The 18828-nt window shown below is 45.9% G+C and overlaps 1 protein-coding gene across 10 annotated transcripts in view; it reads right to left on the reverse strand.

Annotated features, from left to right (window-relative positions):
* CACNA1A (calcium voltage-gated channel subunit alpha1 A) overlaps positions 1-18828 on the reverse strand; it is a 405981-nt gene that overhangs the window by 205453 nt on the left and 181700 nt on the right. For 9 of the 10 annotated variants that reach the window (XM_075346630.1, XM_075346628.1, XM_075346625.1 and 6 more), the window contains exons 9-11: positions 16785-16838; positions 12273-12365; positions 4607-4816 (exon numbers count right to left, since the gene is read on the reverse strand). In XM_075346630.1, coding sequence (XP_075202745.1) covers positions 4607-4816; positions 12273-12365; positions 16785-16838 — 357 coding nt within the window. The remainder of the gene's footprint in view (positions 1-4606; positions 4817-12272; positions 12366-16784; positions 16839-18828) is intronic. The other variant, XM_075346633.1, reaches the window with a different exon arrangement.

Here is an 18828-nt window from a genome sequence, read left to right on the forward strand (position 1 = left end):
GAGCTGTAATCAGGCTAGGTGGAGGGAGAATGAGCAGCAGAGAGGAGGGACACTGAGGAGCTGTAATCAGGCTAGGTGGAGGGAGAATGAGCAGCAGAGAGGAGGGACACTGAGGAGCTGTAATCAGGCTAGGTGGAGGGAGAATGAGCAGCAGAGAGGAGGGACACTGAGGAGCTGTAATCAGGCTAGGTGGAGGGAGAATGAGCAGCAGAGAGGAGGGACACTGAGGAGCTGTCAATCAGGCTAGGTGGAGGGAGAATGAGCAGCAGAGAGGAGGGACACTGAGGAGCTGTCAATCAGGCTAGGTGGAGGGAGAATGAGCAGCAGAGAGGAGGGACACTGAGGAGCTGTCAATCAGGCTAGGTGGAGGGAGAATGAGCAGCAGAGAGGAGGGACACTGAGGAGCTGTCAATCAGGCTAGGTGGAGGGAGAATGAGCAGCAGAGAGGAGGGACACTGAGGAGCTGTCAATCAGGCTAGGTGGAGGGAGAATGAGCAGCAGAGAGGAGGGACACTGAGGAGCTGTAATCAGGCTAGGTGGAGGGAGAATGAGCAGCAGAGAGGAGGGACACTGAGGAGCTGTAATCAGGCTAGGTGGGGGGAGAATGAGCAGCAGAGAGGAGGGACATCGAGGAGCTGTCATCAGGCTAGGTGGAGGGAGAATGAGCAGCAGAGAGGAGGGACACTGAGGAGCTGTAATCAGGCTAGGTGGAGGGAGAATGAGCAGCAGAGAGGAGGGACACTGAGGAGCTGTAATCAGGCTAGGTGGGGGGAGAATGAGCAGCAGAGAGGAGGGACACTGAGGAGCTGTAATCAGGCTAGGTGGAGGGAGAATGAGCAGCAGAGAGGAGGGACACTGAGGAGCTCTCCATCAGGCTAGGTGGAGGGAGAATGAGCAGCAGAGAGGAGGGACACTGAGGAGCTCTCCATCAGGCTAGGTGGATGGAAAATGTGCAGCAGAGAGGAGGGACACTGAGGAGCTGTCAATCAGGCTAGGTGGAGGGAGAATGAGCAGCAGAGAGGAGGAACACTGAGGAGCTGTAATCAGGCTAGGTGGAGGGAGATTGAGCAGCAGAGAGGAGGGACACTGAGGAGCTGTAATCAGGCTAGGTGGAGGGAGAATGAGCAGCAGAGAGGAGGGACACTGAGGAGCTCTCCATCAGGCTAGGTGGAGGGAGAATGAGCAGCAGAGAGGAGGGACACTGAGGAGCTCTCCATCAGGCTAGGTGGAGGGAGAATGAGCAGCAGAGAGGAGGGGCACTGAGGAGCTGTCAATCAGGCTAGGTGGAAGGAGAATGAGTAGCAGAGAGGAAGGACACAGAGGAGCTGTCAATAAAGCTAGGTGGAGGGAGAATGATCAGCAGAGAGGAGGGACACTGAGGAGCTGTCAGTCAGGCTAGGTGGAGGGAGAATGAGCAGAAGAGAGGAGGGACACTGAGGAGCTGTCAATCAGGCTAGGTGGAGGGAGAATGAGCAGCAGAGAGGAGGGGCACTGAGGAGCTGTCAATCAGGCTAGGTGGAAGGAGAATGAGTAGCAGAGAGGAAGGACACAGAGGAGCTGTCAATAAAGCTAGGTGGGTGGAGAATGAGCAGCAGAAAGGAGGGACACTGAGGAGCTGTCAATCAGGCTAGGTGGAGGGAGAATGAGCAGCAGAGAGGAGGGACATCAAGGAGCTGTCATCAGGCTATGTGGAGGGAGAATGAGCAGCAGAGAGGAGGGACATCGAAGAGCTGTCATCAGGCTAGGTGGAGGGAGAATGAGCAGCAGAGAGGAGGGACACTGAGGAGCTGTCAATAATGCTAGGTGGGGGGAGAATGAGCAGCAGAGAGGAGGGACACTGAGGAGCTGTCCATCAGGCTAGGTGGAGGGAGAATGAGCAGCAGAGAGGAAGGACACTGAGGAGCTGTAATCAGACTAGGTGGGGGGTAAATGAGCAACAGAGAGGAGGGACACTGAGGAGCTGTAATCAGGCTAGGTGGGGGGAGAATGAGCAGCAGAGAGGAGGGACACTGAGGAGCTGTCCATCAGGCTAGGTGGAGGGAGAATGAGCAGCAGAGAGGAGGGACACTGAGGAGCTGTCCATCAGGCTAGGTGGGGGGTAAATGAGCAACAGAGAGGAGGGGCACTGAGGAGCTGTCCATCAGGCTAGGTGGGGGGTAAATGAGCAACAGAGAGGGGGGGCACTGAGGAGCTGTCAATAAAGCTAGGTGGGGGGAGAATGAGCAGCAGAGAGGAGGGACACTGAGGAGCTGTCCATCAGGCTAGGTGGGGGGAGAATGAGCAGCAGAGAGGAGGGACACTGAGGAGCTGTCCATCAGGCTAGGTGGGGGGAGAATGAGCAGCAGAGAGGAGGGACACTGAGGAGCTGTCCATCAGGCTAGGTGGGGGGTAAATGAGCAACAGAGAGGAGGGGCACTGAGGAGCTGTCCATCGGGCTAGGTGGGGGGAGAATGAGCAGCAGAGAGGAGTGGCACTGAGGAGCTGTCCATCAGGCTAGGTGGGTGGAGAATGAGCAGCAGAGAGGAGGGACACTGAGGAGCTGTCAATAAAGCTAGGTGGGAGGAGAATGAGCAGAATAGAGGAGTGGCACTGAGGAGCTGTCAATAAAGCTAGGTGAATAGAGATTCGATAGTACCAGAGAGGAGGGATACTGTTGAGGTGATATCAAACAGACTAGATGGACTGAGAGTGATGTTAAACTTTCATAAAGGATTTTACAGACATTCTGCCATGGATTTCCAAAGCAAGCATACCTGTCTGATCAGGTCTAAGATATCTATTTAATTATGTATGCAGTTTGTATTGTAAAATCTGGTGACAGAGACACTTTTAATGGGACACTTAATTTCTATGTACCAGATTGTACATGCATGATGGCTACTTTTGATATAATGCATGGGTGTTTGTGCTTTATCTTGCATATCTGTTACCTGTGTAGCACTTTCAGGACACATACGGTACCTTCTGTATAGTACATTTGATAATTGTGTCTCCCTCCTCAGTTCATTGTTTTAAATGAGGTAGTGTTTATTTTGCTAAAACTATTAAATTTGTATTATTTTTGTACGTTATATATATACCATACTAGGGTCGAGTTCATAAGTGTAACACAGTACTGTCACACATCAATGACACCTAATAAAAGTAATGGAAATTTCAGCTTTCCCTCAGCATTATTACATAATTGGTTATTAAGGCTTTTTTTCCTCCACTTTTTATCCCAATAGTATTCACCATGTAAACGTGATCACTGATGGCTGCAGCATGAAATGGCCATTGTGATTTGCTCCCATTTCAGCACTGGTCTGAATTTGTGCCATGGTGAAAGCTAATTTGGGCCTACTCACTTCTATACTAGTCTGTGTGCCCATATCACAGTGGTATGTATATTGTGTATATACTGTATTTTTATTTTGTATGTGTGACGCCCTGGCAAAACTAGGTAGTCACACAGATAGGCCCCCGCATAACACCTTCCCACACAGGATTACATACAGCCGACCTGAAATCCTAGCCACCCCTCTTTTGGGTAGTACAGACACACCAGTGGGCCGGACCAGGCAGATCAGAAACGCCCACCTAGGGGTCTGGAGAACCCGGGGGCGGGAAAGCAGTCAGTTCAGTTCAGTGCAGTTGAGTTAGGAGTTTTGAGGTGCTAATTGACAGGTGTCGGGGTTGGAGCCCTGGCGTGCTGGCTAGGTGGCAGACAGTGGCCAGTGTCAGCAGGAGACGGGAAGACAGCAGCCGGAGATCTGAGGTGGACCGGGGCAGGGTTGTAGCCCGCCGGTACCGACACCAGAGAACAGACCCGGAAACTGTGCACACAAGGGGGTACTTGGACCCTGAAGCCAGGACCGAAACCAACGGCCTAGCTAATTAACCAATTGAGGACAGGATTATAGGTCCTGTCCCAACCTAAGTCCCGAAAAGAGACAACCACCCACCGAGAGGGATAGGGCATCCGCATGGGTCACATGGTGTTTGGCTCTAAATTCAGTGAGTGTCATCGCGGCATCTGTCGCTGTTCACACTGCAGGGTCCGACACTCCTCACTATGCCTCCTTTAGTGCTTCTGAGTTGCACAGACAGGCTCGGGTGTCGACCAGCTGTGTTCTCATTTGTGATCGGGCTTGCAGGAGTTAATTTATGCTAGCCTGCTTGTTACCTCTTGGATCATATGTTGTTGGAGACCTATCACAGTTCACTCCCCGCCTTTCTAAGATGGAGGAGCCTGTCTTCCCATGTCGACTATAGCTTTAGCCACACTATTCCGTGTCCCGTTGTATCCCAGTTCTGCTGGTGATTGTATCACTTTGTGCATGGAGTTGTGGAGTTCTCTCATCATTGTTAGATAGTATAAGAATACAGTTCATTATTTTGTATTCCTGTAATAAGTTTGTATAAACACAGTAAATATTTTTGGGTTGCGGAACGAATTGTCTGCATTTCAATTATTTCCTATGGGAAAATTTGCTTTGACATAAGAGTACGGTAACTTGGTGTAAGAACACACTCCCAGAACCAATTTTGCTCGTAATCCAAGGTTCCACTGTATATCTAAAGAAGGCACCAAAAATCTTTTGCGCAAATGTCTGCAGATACTCACAGAGAAAATTACTTAGCTGTTCAGACTGGCCATAGTGCACAATTGCCACGCACAGCGTGTTCAGTGCTACAAGGCTTAGAACCATCCAGTAGAAGGCCTGAGTCTTCACCATACGCCGGATGTAGAAACGTAAGCGTCGCTCCTTCTTGTGTAGATATGAGGAATTTTCCATCTTGGCACTTTTAATACTGGCACGTGCAAATGGAGAGCCTGTTGGTAGAAAGGCAAGACAAAAATGAAAAATAAAAAAAAGACATTGCCATCATCATTGTTTGAAAGGTTTTTGATTATAGCTGGGTCTAGTGACTTCATCAATAATACCCCAAATGTAATGACCAGATCCTCTAAAGATCAACTTTTAATGCCCGTTTCATGGTCCTGTATTACATAATCCTATCCATACATCAGATTTCTTGCCATGATATAGGTTTACAACACTGTGCCGCCAACTTGTTTGCCACTCAGCGGTTATTGAATAGTCCGCTTACAGGGGCGGACCCCCTTCAGACATGCACTGAGCGGCCAGTGATAAATTATTCAGTGCACATGGTAAGCACATGACCTGCTTATACTGGGTGATGCGCTACTGAGATCGATAATCTTTTCACCCAACGAACAATCATTTTATACTCTATCCTTGCTGCAGTTAGCGGACTAGTCCAGGACCACTGTCAATCAATGGGATGAGCGGATTGATTCACGGGACTCCGGTCCGGCGTCCAGGTCAGTGCTACCCTGCGGCCAGACGGAAAGCCATCTATCTCTTACCTTCCTTGGCGCGGCTTTTAATTAGCCAGGGCTGGAGCAACATCAAGTGCATGTCCTTATCATCTCCCTCCTGGACTATTGCAACCTCCTGCTCTGTGGCCTCCCTTCTAACAGTCTTGCACCCCTACAATCTATTCTACATTATGCTGCTCGACTACTCCATCTCTCCCCCCGCTACTCCCCGACCTCTCCTTTCTGCCAATCCCTTCACTGGCTTCCCATTGCCCAACGGCTCCAGTTCAAAACCCTAAACATGACCTATAAAGCCATCCACAACCTGTCTCGTCCCTACATCTGTGACCTAGTCTCCCGATGCTTGCCCGCACGTAACCTTCGATCCTCACAAGATCTCCTTCTCTACTCCCCTCTCATCTCCTCTTTCCACCATCGCATCCAAGATTTCTCCTGTGCATCCCCCATACTCTGAAATGCGTTGCCACAATATATCAGACTCTCTCCTACCTTGACAAGCTTCAAAAGGAACCTATAGACCCACCACTTCCGACAATCCTACAACCTGCCGTAACCGTTAGTCCGCTATAGCACTGCACGACCATCTCTACCCTTACTTATTGTATCTTCACCCATCCCCTGCAGACTGTGAGCCCTCGCGGGCAGGATCCTCTCTCCTCCTGTACTAGTCTGTGCCATGGAATAAATGGCGCTATAAAAATAACTAATAATCTGTATGTTCTGCTCATCTCTAATCGGTACCTGAGTGTTTATTTTTTGTTCTTTCAGGCCCGTTTCACACGTCAGTGAAAAACACTGACGTTCTTCACTGACGTGTAAAACACGCACATGTCCCTTCGTGTTCCGTGATTCACGGCACACGAGGGTTGTCCATGTACAATCCGTGATCCGTGATTGCACATGGACATTACTCATCTGCCTTCGCTCCTGCTCTCCATGGTGCTGAACTCCTCGGCTCTCCAGCGTCCGCCCACCGCTCTCTGCAGCTACTTCCGGGTCGGTTATTCCTGCTCTGATGAATATTCATGAGCCGGGCAGGAGCTGCAGAGAGCGGAGGCTGCACAGCGAATCGCAGGCAAGGTAAGTCGAAAATATTTAATATGTCCGTGATTTTCTGGTACGTGTGGTCTGTGGGTCATCAGTGATGCCAGAAAAAAACGGACTTGTCTCCGTGCAGAATCACGGACACGCGTGTACGCTGCACGGAGACACGTTCAGTCAAAAATCACTGATGTGTGAGCAGACCCATTGATTATAATGGGTCTGCGTATGTCAGTGATTTTGGTACGTATAAAAAAAGCACATATGTACCAGAATCACTGACGTGTGAAGAGGGGCCCCATTCATTGTCGTAGCAGCCAATATCTAGCTTTTTGTGTCTGTAAGGCAGTGTTCACACTTAGGGTAAATACGGTGTCTGCACCAAACTAAGCATTACCAATCTTCTTTTCTTTTTGCTGCATTTTTATGCCTTATCCCTATTATTTAATGTGTTGGAGCAAGTGTGACCCTGTGCTTTTAAATTTTTTATTTTTTTTATAGTACAGAAATGTTTTAATTCTGTACTTTAAAAAAGTAACTGTAGTTTTTTTCCATGTGTTTTTTTAAGCTCCATATAGAAACCTCTAGAGAAAAAAAAGCATCAAAACCGCAGAGTTCAGCAGCCTCTTTAGACGCACCGTGGGCATAGTTTTCATGAAATCACATCCACTTTTCTTGGACAGTTAAACACAGCAGAATTTCTGTGCCATAAAAGTAGCAGATAAAAACCGCAGCATTTATACTACATGTGAACACAGGCTAAATGTCCAAACAAGGTAGATGTGATTTAATTAAATCTCTGCCCGAAAGGTTTTCCTTTTATAAACTATATCCACCCACACAAGGGTGTTTAACAGTATTCCTGCAGTATCTGAATAAGATCTGAGGTTTTCTGCTTATCTACACCATGATCCAAATTATTATGCAAATTGGATTCAAGTGTCATAGCGATTATTTTTTATTTTTTTTTCAATTAAACTCATTGATAGTTTTGTGTCTCAGGGTTTTTTGGATCACTGAAATCAATCTCAGATACCTGTGATAATTAGTTTGCCAGGTGAGCCCAATAAAAGGAAAACTGGATGCTCCACAATATTAAGTAAGCCACAGTTTTCAAGTAACATGGGAAAGAAAAAGGATCTCTCTGCTGCCGAAAAGCATCAAATAGTGCAATGCCTTGGACAAAGGATGAAAACATTAGATATTTCACGAAAACTTAAGCGTGATCATCGTACTGTGAAGAGATTTGTGGCTGATACTGAGTACATACATGTTCGAGCTGATAAAGGCAGAATGAGGAAGGTTTCTGCCAGGCAAGTTCATCGGATTAAGAGAGCAGCTGCTAACAAGCCATTACAAACCAGCAAAGAGATATTTGAAGCTGAGGCCTCTGAAGTCCCTTGAACCTCAAGGTGTAGGATCCTTCAAAGGCTTGCTGTGGTGCATAAACCTACTATGCCCCTAACTACGGTAGTGCTCACAAGCAGAAACGGTTGCAGTGGGCCCAGACATACATGAAGACTCATTTTAAAACAGTCTTGTTTACTGATGAGTGTGGAGCAACCCTGGAAGGTCCAGATGGATGGAGTAGTGGATGGTTGGTGGATGGCTACCATGTCCCTATAAGGCTGCGACGTCAGCAAGGAGGAGGAGGAGTCATGTTTTGGGCCGGAATCATGGGGAGACATCTGGTAGGCCCCTTTAGGGTTCCTGAAGGTGTGAAAATGACCTCTGCAAAGTATATAGAGTTTCTGACTGACAACTTTCTTCCATGCTACAAAAAGCAGAAACGTGCCTTCAGGAGCAAAATCATCTTCATGCATGACAATGTACCATCTCATGCTGCAAAGAATACCTCTGTGTCATTGGCTGCTATGGGCATCAAGAGGAGATAAAGTCATGGTGGGGCCACCATCTTCCCCTGACCTCAACCCTATAGAAAACCTTTGGAGTATCATCTCATCAAGCAAAAGATCTATGAGGGTGGGAGGCAGTTCACATCAAAACAGCTGCTCTGGGAGGCTATTCTGACATTGTGCAAAGAAATTCAAGCAGAAACGCTCTAAAAACTCACAAGTTCAATGGATGCAAGAATTGTGAAGGTGCTATCAACGAAGGGTTCCTGTAACTTAGCCTGTTAGGATGTTTTGGATTTAAATAGCTTTTAATTTCAGTGAATGTGACCTCCTAATGCTGCAAATTCCACAAATGAGCATTTTCAGTTCTTTAAGGCTTAGGGGCACTTTGCACACTGCGACATCGCAGGTGCGATGTCGGTGGGGTCAAATTGAAAATGACGCACTTCCGGCATCGCATGCGACATCGCAGCGTGTAAAGGCTGGATGATACGATTAACGAGCGCAAAAGCGTCGTAATCGTATCATCGGTACAGCGTCGGCGTAATCCATAATTACGCTGACGCGACAGTCCGATGTTGTTCCTCGCTCCTGCGGCAGCACACATCGCTGTGTGTGAAGTCGCAGGAGCGAGGAACGTCTCCTACCGGCCTCACTGCGGCTTCCGTAGGATATGCGGAAGGAAGGAGGTGGGCAGGATGTTTACATCCTGCTCATCTCCGCCCCTCCGCTCCGATTGGCCGCCTGCCGTGTGACGTCGCAGTGACGCCGCACGACCCGCCCCCTTAACAAGGAGGCGGGTCGCCGGCCACAGGGACGTCGCACGGCAGGTGAGTGTGTGTGTGAAGCTGGCGTAGCGATAACTTTCGCTACGCCAGCTATCACCACATATCGCTGCTGCGACGGGGGCGGGCACTATCGCACTCGGCATCGCAGCATCGGCCTGCGATGTCGTAGTGTGCAAAGCCCGCCTTAGACCGCACTTTGCGTTCACCTACTTGCATTTCTAAACGCACGTTTTTGGCTTAATTGATTTGACCAAAGTTGCCTTTTTCAGAACTTTAGCGCTGAAAACGAATGCGTATTTACTGCTTTTTTGATGCATTTTCAGCGCTTTTTGCATGCTTTTTCACCTGCATTTTGACAGATGCGTTTTGAACAACACGACACTGGTAAATAAAGTTTAATCAGTCATACAGAATGAAAAAAGAGAAAAAAAAGGATAAAATCTATATTAATGGAAAAAATAATGAAAATAGATATATTTCATAAAATTATAGCGGTAATATACATTTTATCGCTAATATGGCAATAAATGCATATTTTTCTCAAATTTAATTGTCGGATTTAGTGTGTGTGTAAAGGGACATATCAAATCATTATTTTGAAGTCCAAAAAGCATGCGTTTTGATAGTCAAAAACGCATGTTTTCTGCACTGAAAAAGCAGGTAAAACGCAGGAATTTGAAGGAATCTTGGTTTTTGCCATTTCTCATTGACTTCAATGTTAGCAAAATGCACCTAAAATGGCAAAAACAATTGACATGCTGCTTCTTTGAACGCATGGTTTTTGCCACAAAATATGCAAATTAAACGCAGCGTTTAGAAACACAAACTGCGGTCTGAAAATCAACAGTTTCCATTGACTTTGCTGGAAAATCAAAACGCATGCCTTTTGGCATGAAAAAGGTGCTTCTCAAAACGAACCTAAAAAGCACCTGAAACGCAGGTGGAAACGCAAAGTGCGGTCTCAGCCTAAAACATATAAAATGTTTAGAAACTCTACTGTGCCTAATAATTTGGAACAGGGCATTTTTAAATTTTTTAAATTTTGAAGATTATACTGTTATCATTGGGAGGTTTTGTCAATAAAACCCGATGTATATTCTAACAGGTGATGAATTTTATTAGACTGACTGTCATTTGCACCGACGATTTAGGAAAATCAGAGAAAAATATCATTTGTATAATAATTTGGAACATGGTATAGGAAAATGCCTTATATAATTGTTCCTTGCCACATGAGTGGTCCGATGGGTGTCTCCAGACAGTGCTCAACGCTTCCTCTATTCCCATAATCATCATTTCCCTTGCCATGACGGCATCCGCACAGCCATGTCAGCCACATCAAGAAGGCATTTTATTGGATATTTGGGGTAGCTGTGATCTTATAAAGGGGTTGTAGGAATGTTATTAAACTCTTGGATACAGTTTATATAGGGAAATCGTAGCGATATGTTCTCTTTAAAGAAGGTATGAAGAGGTTGATAAAGTGCTCTCAATACTTTCCAGGGGTAAATCTTAATATCAAGAAGAATTTTTCCTTCTTTATTTACTTCTTATGTGTCAGTTATAGTCTTAGGCCTAGGACACACGGCGAGTTAAACAGTCCGAGTGGAATGAGATAAAAAAATCGCTTTCCACTCGGACCCATGTTACTCTATGAGGCTGGTCCCATGTGCGATTTTTTTTTCTCAGCCCTAATCAGACCAAGATAACAGTCGCAGCATGCTGCTGGTGAAATCCGATCCGTTTTCACTCGCACCCATGCACGTCTATGGGTGCGAGAGAAACATCGCACTGCACTAGGATGACACCGGAGTGCAGTTCGATAATCGCATTAGCTGATAATGGAGGAGATTAGTCTCTACTTGCATCTGATGCTAAATGCTCTTGTGGCCTTAAGGTCCAGTCACACTAAGGAACTTACCAGCGATCCCAACAACGATAGGGATCGCTGGTAAGTTGCTAGGAGGTTGCTGGTGAGATGTCACACTGCGACGCTCCAGCGATCCCACCAGCAACCTGACCTGGCAGGGATCGCTGGAGCGTCGCTACACAAGTTGCTGGTGAGCTCACCAGCAACCAGTGACAAGCCCCCAGCGCCGCGTGGAAGATGCTGCGCTTGGTAACTAAGGTAAATATCGGGTAACCAACCCGATATTTACCTTGGTTACCACCGCACGGAGCTACACGTGCAGAGAGCAGGGAGCAGCGCACACTGAGCGCTGGCTCCCTGCTCTCCTAGTTACAGCACACATCGGGTTAATTACCCGATGTGTGCTGCAGCTAAATGTGCACAGAGCAGGGAGCAGCGCACAATGCTTAGTGCTGGCTCCCTGCTCTCCTAGTTACAGCACACATCGGGTTAATTAACCCGATGTATGCTGCAGCTACATGTGCACAGAGCAGGAGCCGGCACTGACAGTGAGAGCGGAGGAGGCTGGTAACAAAGGTAAATATCGGGTAACCAAGGACAGGGCTTCTTGGTTACCCGATGTTTACATTGGTTACCAGCCTCCGCAGAAGCCGGCTCCTGCTGCCTGCACATTAGTTGTTGCTGTCTCGCTGTCACACACAGCGATCTGTGCTTCACAGCGGGACAGCAACAACTAAAAAATGGCCCAGGACATTCAGCAACAACCAACGACCTCACAGCAGGGGCCAGGTTGTTGCTGGATGTCACACACAGCAACATCGCTAGCAACGTCACAAAAGTTGTTCGTTAGCAGCGATGTTGCTAGCGATGTTGCTTAGTGTGACGGGGCCTTTAGCCATAAAGGAGTTGTCTGGTTTAGAAATACAATTTCCCATATGCTCTATAGTAAGCCAAAACCGTGAGTGGGTGAAAAAAGCAGAAGTGCTGCCCGTGCATCCTCTGATGGTTCCACTCCTGGTTTTGGCTTACTAATACTGATGTAAAATACTGACCAAATATTGAACGTGGCTTTACAGAGCTTGTAAATGCAGTGTTCACCATTCAGGATCCTCATCTATGAGGGGAATAGAAAATGGAACAAAACAGTTCTCTGACTTTTGAGGACTCAGCATCAGAGTTGCACATTGCTCATTGATTTCAATGTGACGTATCCATTTGTTTATTTCTCTTTTGGTGACGCTGCAGGGGAAAGGGTCATTAGGGAACACTTCTCACACAAAGGCTTTGCCCATGATTGGGAACCTCTTTAAGGATCTGCAGTTATTGTCCCATGGTGCAACTTTCAGCTTATTTGCTGGGCACATACATACCCACAGAAGCAATGTCTCCAATTGCCTCCTCTCCTTCATCGGCATTCAGTAGCTCCGTCTTATTTTTCTTGATTGTGGGTCTCCGCAGGGCTCCTGTCATAATGAGAAAAATGTTGAGTTATTTATTAGTTCACCTTAAACAATATATAGAGTATATAGTGCAAACTAATGTTACAAACATAAATGTAAAAAACAAATTAAAAAAAAACACAAAAATTAAAGGCTATGGACAGCTTTGCAGTAATTTTAGTTCATTTGCTTTCTAAATGCAAAAAAGGCAACTTTCCAAATACATTGTAGTTTTCATTAAAGGGAACCTGTCACCTGATTCATGCTGCCCAAACCAGAGACCGTACAATTCAGAGCCTGGCTGCATTTTCACAGAAATGACAGAGCAGTTTGAAGAGTCGAGTGGGAACCATAGGCAGAGACCTGACTGCTCCGGCACTGCCCCCGGCCAGCTTCTCCTCGCACCACTCTGGCTGATTGACAGGTCTCTACTATGTATGTACTTAGTGAGAGGTCAGTCTGTCATCTGGAGCAGCCCTTGGAAAAACTGGCCTGGGGCAGGACCAGTCTAGTCAGGTCTACACTTTGTGCAGAATTATTAAGCAAATGAGTATTTTGATCACATATACTTTTTATACATTTTGTCCTACTCCAAGCTGTATACCAATTAAGTAAATCAGGTGATGTGCCTCTCTGTAATGAGGAGGGGTGCAGTGTAATGACATCAACACCCTGTATAAGGTGTGCTTAATTATTAGGCAACTTCCTTTCCTTTGGCAAAATGGGTCAGAAGAAAGATTTGACGGGCTCTGAAAAGTCCAAAATTGTGAGATGTCTTGCAGAGGGATGCATTAGTCTTGAAATTGCTAAACTTTTGAAGCGTGATCACCGAACAATCAAGCATTTCATGGCAAATAGCCAACAGGGTCGCAAGAAGAGTGTGGGGCAAACAAGGCGCAAAATAACTGCCCATGAATTGAGGAAAATCAAGCGTGAAGCTGCCAAGATGCCATTTGCCACCAGTTTGGCCATATTTCAGAGCTGCAGCGTTACTGGAGTATCAAAAAGCACAAGGTGTGCCATAGTCAGGGACATGGCCAAGGTAAGAAAGGCTGAAAAATGACCACCTTTGAACAAGAAACACAAGATAAAACGTCAAGACTGGGCCAAAAAATATCTTAAGACTGATTTTTCAAAGGTTTTATGGACTGATGAAATGAGAGTGACTCTTGATGGGCCAGATGGATGGGCCAGAGGCTGGATCAGTAAAGGACAGAGAGCTCCACTCCGACTTCGGCTGGTATCATCAAAGATGAACTTGTGGGACCTTTTCGGGTTGAAGCTCAACTCCCAGACCTACTGCCAGTTTCTGGAAGACAACATCTTCAAGCAGTGGTACAGGAAAAAGTCGGTATCATTCAAGAAAAGCATGATTTTCATGCAGGAGAATGCTCCATCACATGCATCCAACTACTCCACAGCGTGGCTGGCCAGTAAAGGTCTAAAAGATGAAAAAATAATGACATGGCCCCCTTGTTCACCTGATCTGAACCCCATAGTGAACCTGTGGTCCCTTATAAAATGTAAGATCTACAGGGAGAGAAAACAGTCCACCTCTGGGAGCAGTGTCTGGAGGCTGTGGTGGCTGCTGCACGTAATGTTGATCGTAAACAGATCAAGCAATGACAGAATCTATGGATGGTAGCTGCTGAGTGTCATCATAAAGAAAGGTGGCCATATTGGTCACTAATTTTTTGGCGTTTTGTTTTTGCATGTCAGAAATGTTTATTTCTACATTTTGTGCAGTTATATTGGTTTACCTGGTGAAAATAAACAAGTGAGATGGGAATAGATTTGGTTTTTATTAAGTTGCCTAATAATTCTGCACAGTAATAGTTACCTGCACAAACAGATATCCTCCTAAGATAGCCAAATCTAAAAACCCCTCCAACTGCCAAAAATATTAAACTTTGATATTTATGAGTCTTTTGGTTGATTGAGAACATAGTTGTTCAATAATAAAAAAATCCTCTAAAATACAACTTGCCTAATAATTCTGCACACGGTGTATTCCTATAGACTCGGCCTGCTTTTCAAACTATATTTTATCTGAAATGTTGGATAATTTCACAGTAAAACATACTGTCTCCAAATGTGCTGCCAGGCTCTGATTCATGGTGGCTGTTGTTTGGGCAACATAAATCAGGTGACAGGTTCCCTTTTAAAAAAAACAATTTGTGATTATTTTGCTGATGTAGAGTCTGTGCAACTCCCTCACAGAGCTGGTTGTCCTGCTGCTTACAGCATACTGTTTAGCTTCCCTTTTTACTGTCCCTTCTTTCAGTGTTATAGAGAGCAGAACAAAGAGGGGAGAAGGTTGTACATAGATGATTAAATCGGAGGAAAAGCATCTACGTTTTCAAGGAAAGCATATCACATAGACTAAACTGTAGCTAAGTGTATATAGGTAAGAACACTAAGAAAGTAAACATAGAAAAGGGAGGTCACCCACCATAGACTCTGCAGGGGAAGGAAATCACAAACTACTAAGCACTATTATCTGTCATCACAAGGGGCAGGAGATGAGCAGAGGAGGAATCACTACAGGTACAAGGCTGTGCTGATATGTGAGAGCTAGTGAAGGCAGCAGCACCCTGGACACATAGATCTCACATCCAGCATGTTTAAAGGCCTATTCTCCAGTTTGGGATAGATATTAAACTGCCCGATTGATGGGGGTTGGACAGCTGGAGCCCCCAGCGATCTCAGAAAGTGAGGCTACCAAGCGCCACATGTGAATGGAGCATGAGTTGCACATGCGCATCTCCACTTCATTCATTTTTATGGGAGTATTAAAGACAAGCCGAGCACAGCAATAGGCTATTTCCTGTGGCCCAGTTAGAATGAATGGAGCAGAGTTGCACATGATTGACCACTGCTCCATTCACGCGCCCCTGCTCTGAGGATCGCTGAGGGCCCCAATGATCGGGCACCCAGTGATCTGGAAGTAGGGGATAACTTTCAAAACGTGAGAATACACCTTTAAGGCTGAAATCACACGTCTGTGTTTGATGGTCCATGTACAGACCACAATTCTTGGACTGACCATAGGTCTTCTGACTGCACTACCAACGTTGTATGGTATGTCTGTGTGAATTGTAGTTTGGGTCAGGAGGCCAGCAGTCGGTCAGGGCATTGCTGTCTATACATGGATCAGGAAACACAGCCTTAGTGTTCTTTCATGCTGCGTTACTCTCCCTGTTTAGTGGTCCGATTGGGGCTTCCGTCCGAACCTCCCCACAAAATGGGATTTGGACGTTTGCGCCGAGGGGGCCACTGACTTTAATGGTGCAGACGAAGTCACCATGTGCCCTGCCGTGCACCAGTTTTGGGAGTATACGCTTACTGATGGACAGGACATCCGGGCGCAGTCTACTATGTCTGAGTCAATCAAGAGATAACGTCTGGAACACCATTCTGAGTCTGAACTGGGTGCAAAAAACCTAAAAAATCTACACTATATGGAGAGAAGGTATGCACACCAGTCACTGGTGTGCATACCTTCTCTCCATATACTATGTCTGAGTGTCTGCCTTAGAAGCCCTGACGGGACCAGAGAACGGGGAGAGGAACGCAGTGTGAAAGCACCCTTACTGACAGACGTAACCACATGAGAAAAGTAACATCCAATTTTATGTCAAAAGTGTCCATAGCCTTTGAACATGCTTTTAGAGTTTAACATAAGCAGCAAATTACATTATTATCCAGTACTAAAATACTGCTCCAACTGATGGAAATCTGCTGGAATTGCTATAGAATGTTTAATGTGGTCGTATATTAGATGAAATGTCACTCCAATTAGCTAATTTTTGCCAAACTGGCCAACCATCTACTGTGCATGGGGTTATTCGACTCTTACCCGATGGCAGATGTGGGGGAAAAGAAGGACCAGGCACGTCGGATTTCAGGGTGCCCCAATCTTTTGTTTTGTTCTCAAGGGAGATAAGCTGCCACCAGAGGTATTTGGTTGCAGCCTTTTCCCTTCTTTCCCACCTTCATGGCCAGCTGTACTGAGCATGTATGTGTATGGCGGTGGTACATATTAGTAGCCATCAGCTGCACAAGCTTTCCACCGACAGCTGTCGAAAGTCTATCGCCACCTTTATTGGTGGTAAGTTCCAATTCTGCTGGAAATGATTTTCCTATCAGAGTCAATTTGGTTGGAACTGGTTAAAGATGTAAGGTGCATGGCAGAACAATGATGGGGCATATTGGATTCAACATGTCTGATCCTTTATTTTTCTTTTCCTTAGGCAAAAGCTGCCAATATAAGTGTGTATATTTCTGGTGAGAACTGGTAAAAAAGCGATGTCATTTGTATGGCCATCTTTGGATGCCTTGACATAAAGAGGCCTGTCCTGGTGCCTGGTGTCTTGTTTCCTTCATATAATAATTGACTGCATTTCCTATGTCAGCCATTGGCCGCATCAAGAGTTTAATTACCATCATAAGGCAGTCTCTCCACATCACTGTCATCTTCAGCAAGAATTACCTCCTCTGCACAGGGCAAAATAAAAACAATTAGAAAGCAAACAAAAAAAAAAAGCAGACACAGCAAAATATAGCAAGATTGTTCAGGAGTATGACCTACGAATGCCAGCGATGCTTACAGATGTCTGCACACTTACAGTGACCCTCATAATTCCTCCGAAGGTCCCAATTCCCCTGACATGCTATTTAGTTAGTCCTGTGTTTTATTGATTTATGGCTTTAAAGTTTTACCCTATAGTGTGTATCTTTTACCCCAGTAAATGGCCACTGAAGCTTCAACGTACACAGATCATAGTCCTAAAAATGTCTCTGCAGCAATGGTGTGTGTCTGTAATTATCTGACAGCCGGTAACTGTGGCCTGCAAATGTGGTGGATGTACTCAACTATTACATCTTTTTCAGATAATTCATAATAGTATAATGGCATACAATCCACTTCACATACAGCAATAGTGGTCATTTAGTGGGGCAAAAGGTTCTACCGGTTTCCCCGATTTTACAATCTGCAGAATGCTCATCCCCATGGATTGTACTGTAAATAGATGCAGATTTGTGAAAAACTTTGAAGTGTTGCAAAATGTTACCACAAATATTTTTTTTACCAAAATTTTAGGACCCTTTTGATGCCAGTAAACCGCCTTCATATAACGGGTGTGTCACACTTGACAGACAGTCCTGTAGTTTCTGGCTGTATGAGGTCGCAGTGTTTGGCTACACAAACTGCTCTCTGACTTTCCCTTTTTCCCTTTGGGGGTTATCCGTTTCCCTTTAGGAACCTGCGGATTTCCTCACCTTCACAGCTGTTAATCTTCAGCACTTCCCTTTGTGTCTTTAAATACCCTCATTTCTCCTTACTCTGTGCTGGTGATAGGTCTAATACTCTTAAAAAGTCTTCAGTGCAAGCAGTCGGTTTGTACTCATTTGGAGAAACTTTGTTCTTGTTGCAGTTCCGCTCCCTGAGTCATCTGGAGATGTTATTTGTTTACTTCCCCTGTTTGTTATCCCTGTGTCTTCTTTAGAGCTTAGTGGGGTTGACTAAGTTCTCATCCCATCCGTCCCCTACCTAGGACATATTTCAGGGTTAGCCAGAATCAGGTATCCAGCTCAGCGCATTGGTGCGGAATCTCTCTAGGTTGGTGTGGGAAGCCAGGGTCCAGCCCTGAAATAGGCCCTAGGTAGGGGACAGATGGGATGAGCACTTAGTCAACCCTACTAAGCTATAAAGAACATATAGGGAACATACAGAAAGTAAACAAAAAAATTATCTCCAGATGACTCAGGGACAACAAAGTTTATCTTTTCAGGGTCAGCCAGGCCCAGGTATCCTGCTCGGTGCATTGGTGCAGAAACTCTCTAGGGTGGTGAGGAAAGCCAGGGCCCAGGGGTAGGTTTGGTCAGATGTCACCATCTTCCTCTTCCCTAGACACAGAGTTTCCCTTCTCTTCTGCCATTCGCTTGGTACTTCCCTGTAGCTAGAATGACAATTCACCAGGTCTCAGTAATCTAGTGATGAGGCTTAAGTGCACTGCCAGGGTCTCCACCACCATCATACCATGCCACCACTGGGTAAAGTGTTGTGGTTCTGCTTTGAAACATAAAACTGTACACAACCATCCTATAACCTCAAGCGTGATCTGCTGAGGACTACCCCGGCAGATGTTTTATCCTCCTGTCACCGCCCCATTTACATTTTTGGCATAATCATCATTTTTTATTCATTTAACATTCATTCTAATTTCTCCTTCGCAAAAGCTCCAGTTTTCAGATCTGTACCCCCTAATTCTGACCTAAGCTAAATCTTGCCAGCATTCCCAGTAACTACAACATCAGGGGTTGAGTTTGCCCCCTTTATGGTTGCTCGCCTTAAGGTTCCTCCACTCATCTCCTTACGGGTAGGTACGGCTAATCCACCTGTCCTCCCGCTACTCCCCAACCTCTCCTTTCTGCCAATCCCTTCACTGGCTTCCCATTGCCCAACGACTCCAGGTCAAAACAC

The sequence above is a fragment of the Anomaloglossus baeobatrachus genome, chromosome 4 (assembly GCF_048569485.1).
Source record: "Anomaloglossus baeobatrachus isolate aAnoBae1 chromosome 4, aAnoBae1.hap1, whole genome shotgun sequence".
Classification (NCBI taxonomy): domain Eukaryota; kingdom Metazoa; phylum Chordata; class Amphibia; order Anura; family Aromobatidae; genus Anomaloglossus; species Anomaloglossus baeobatrachus.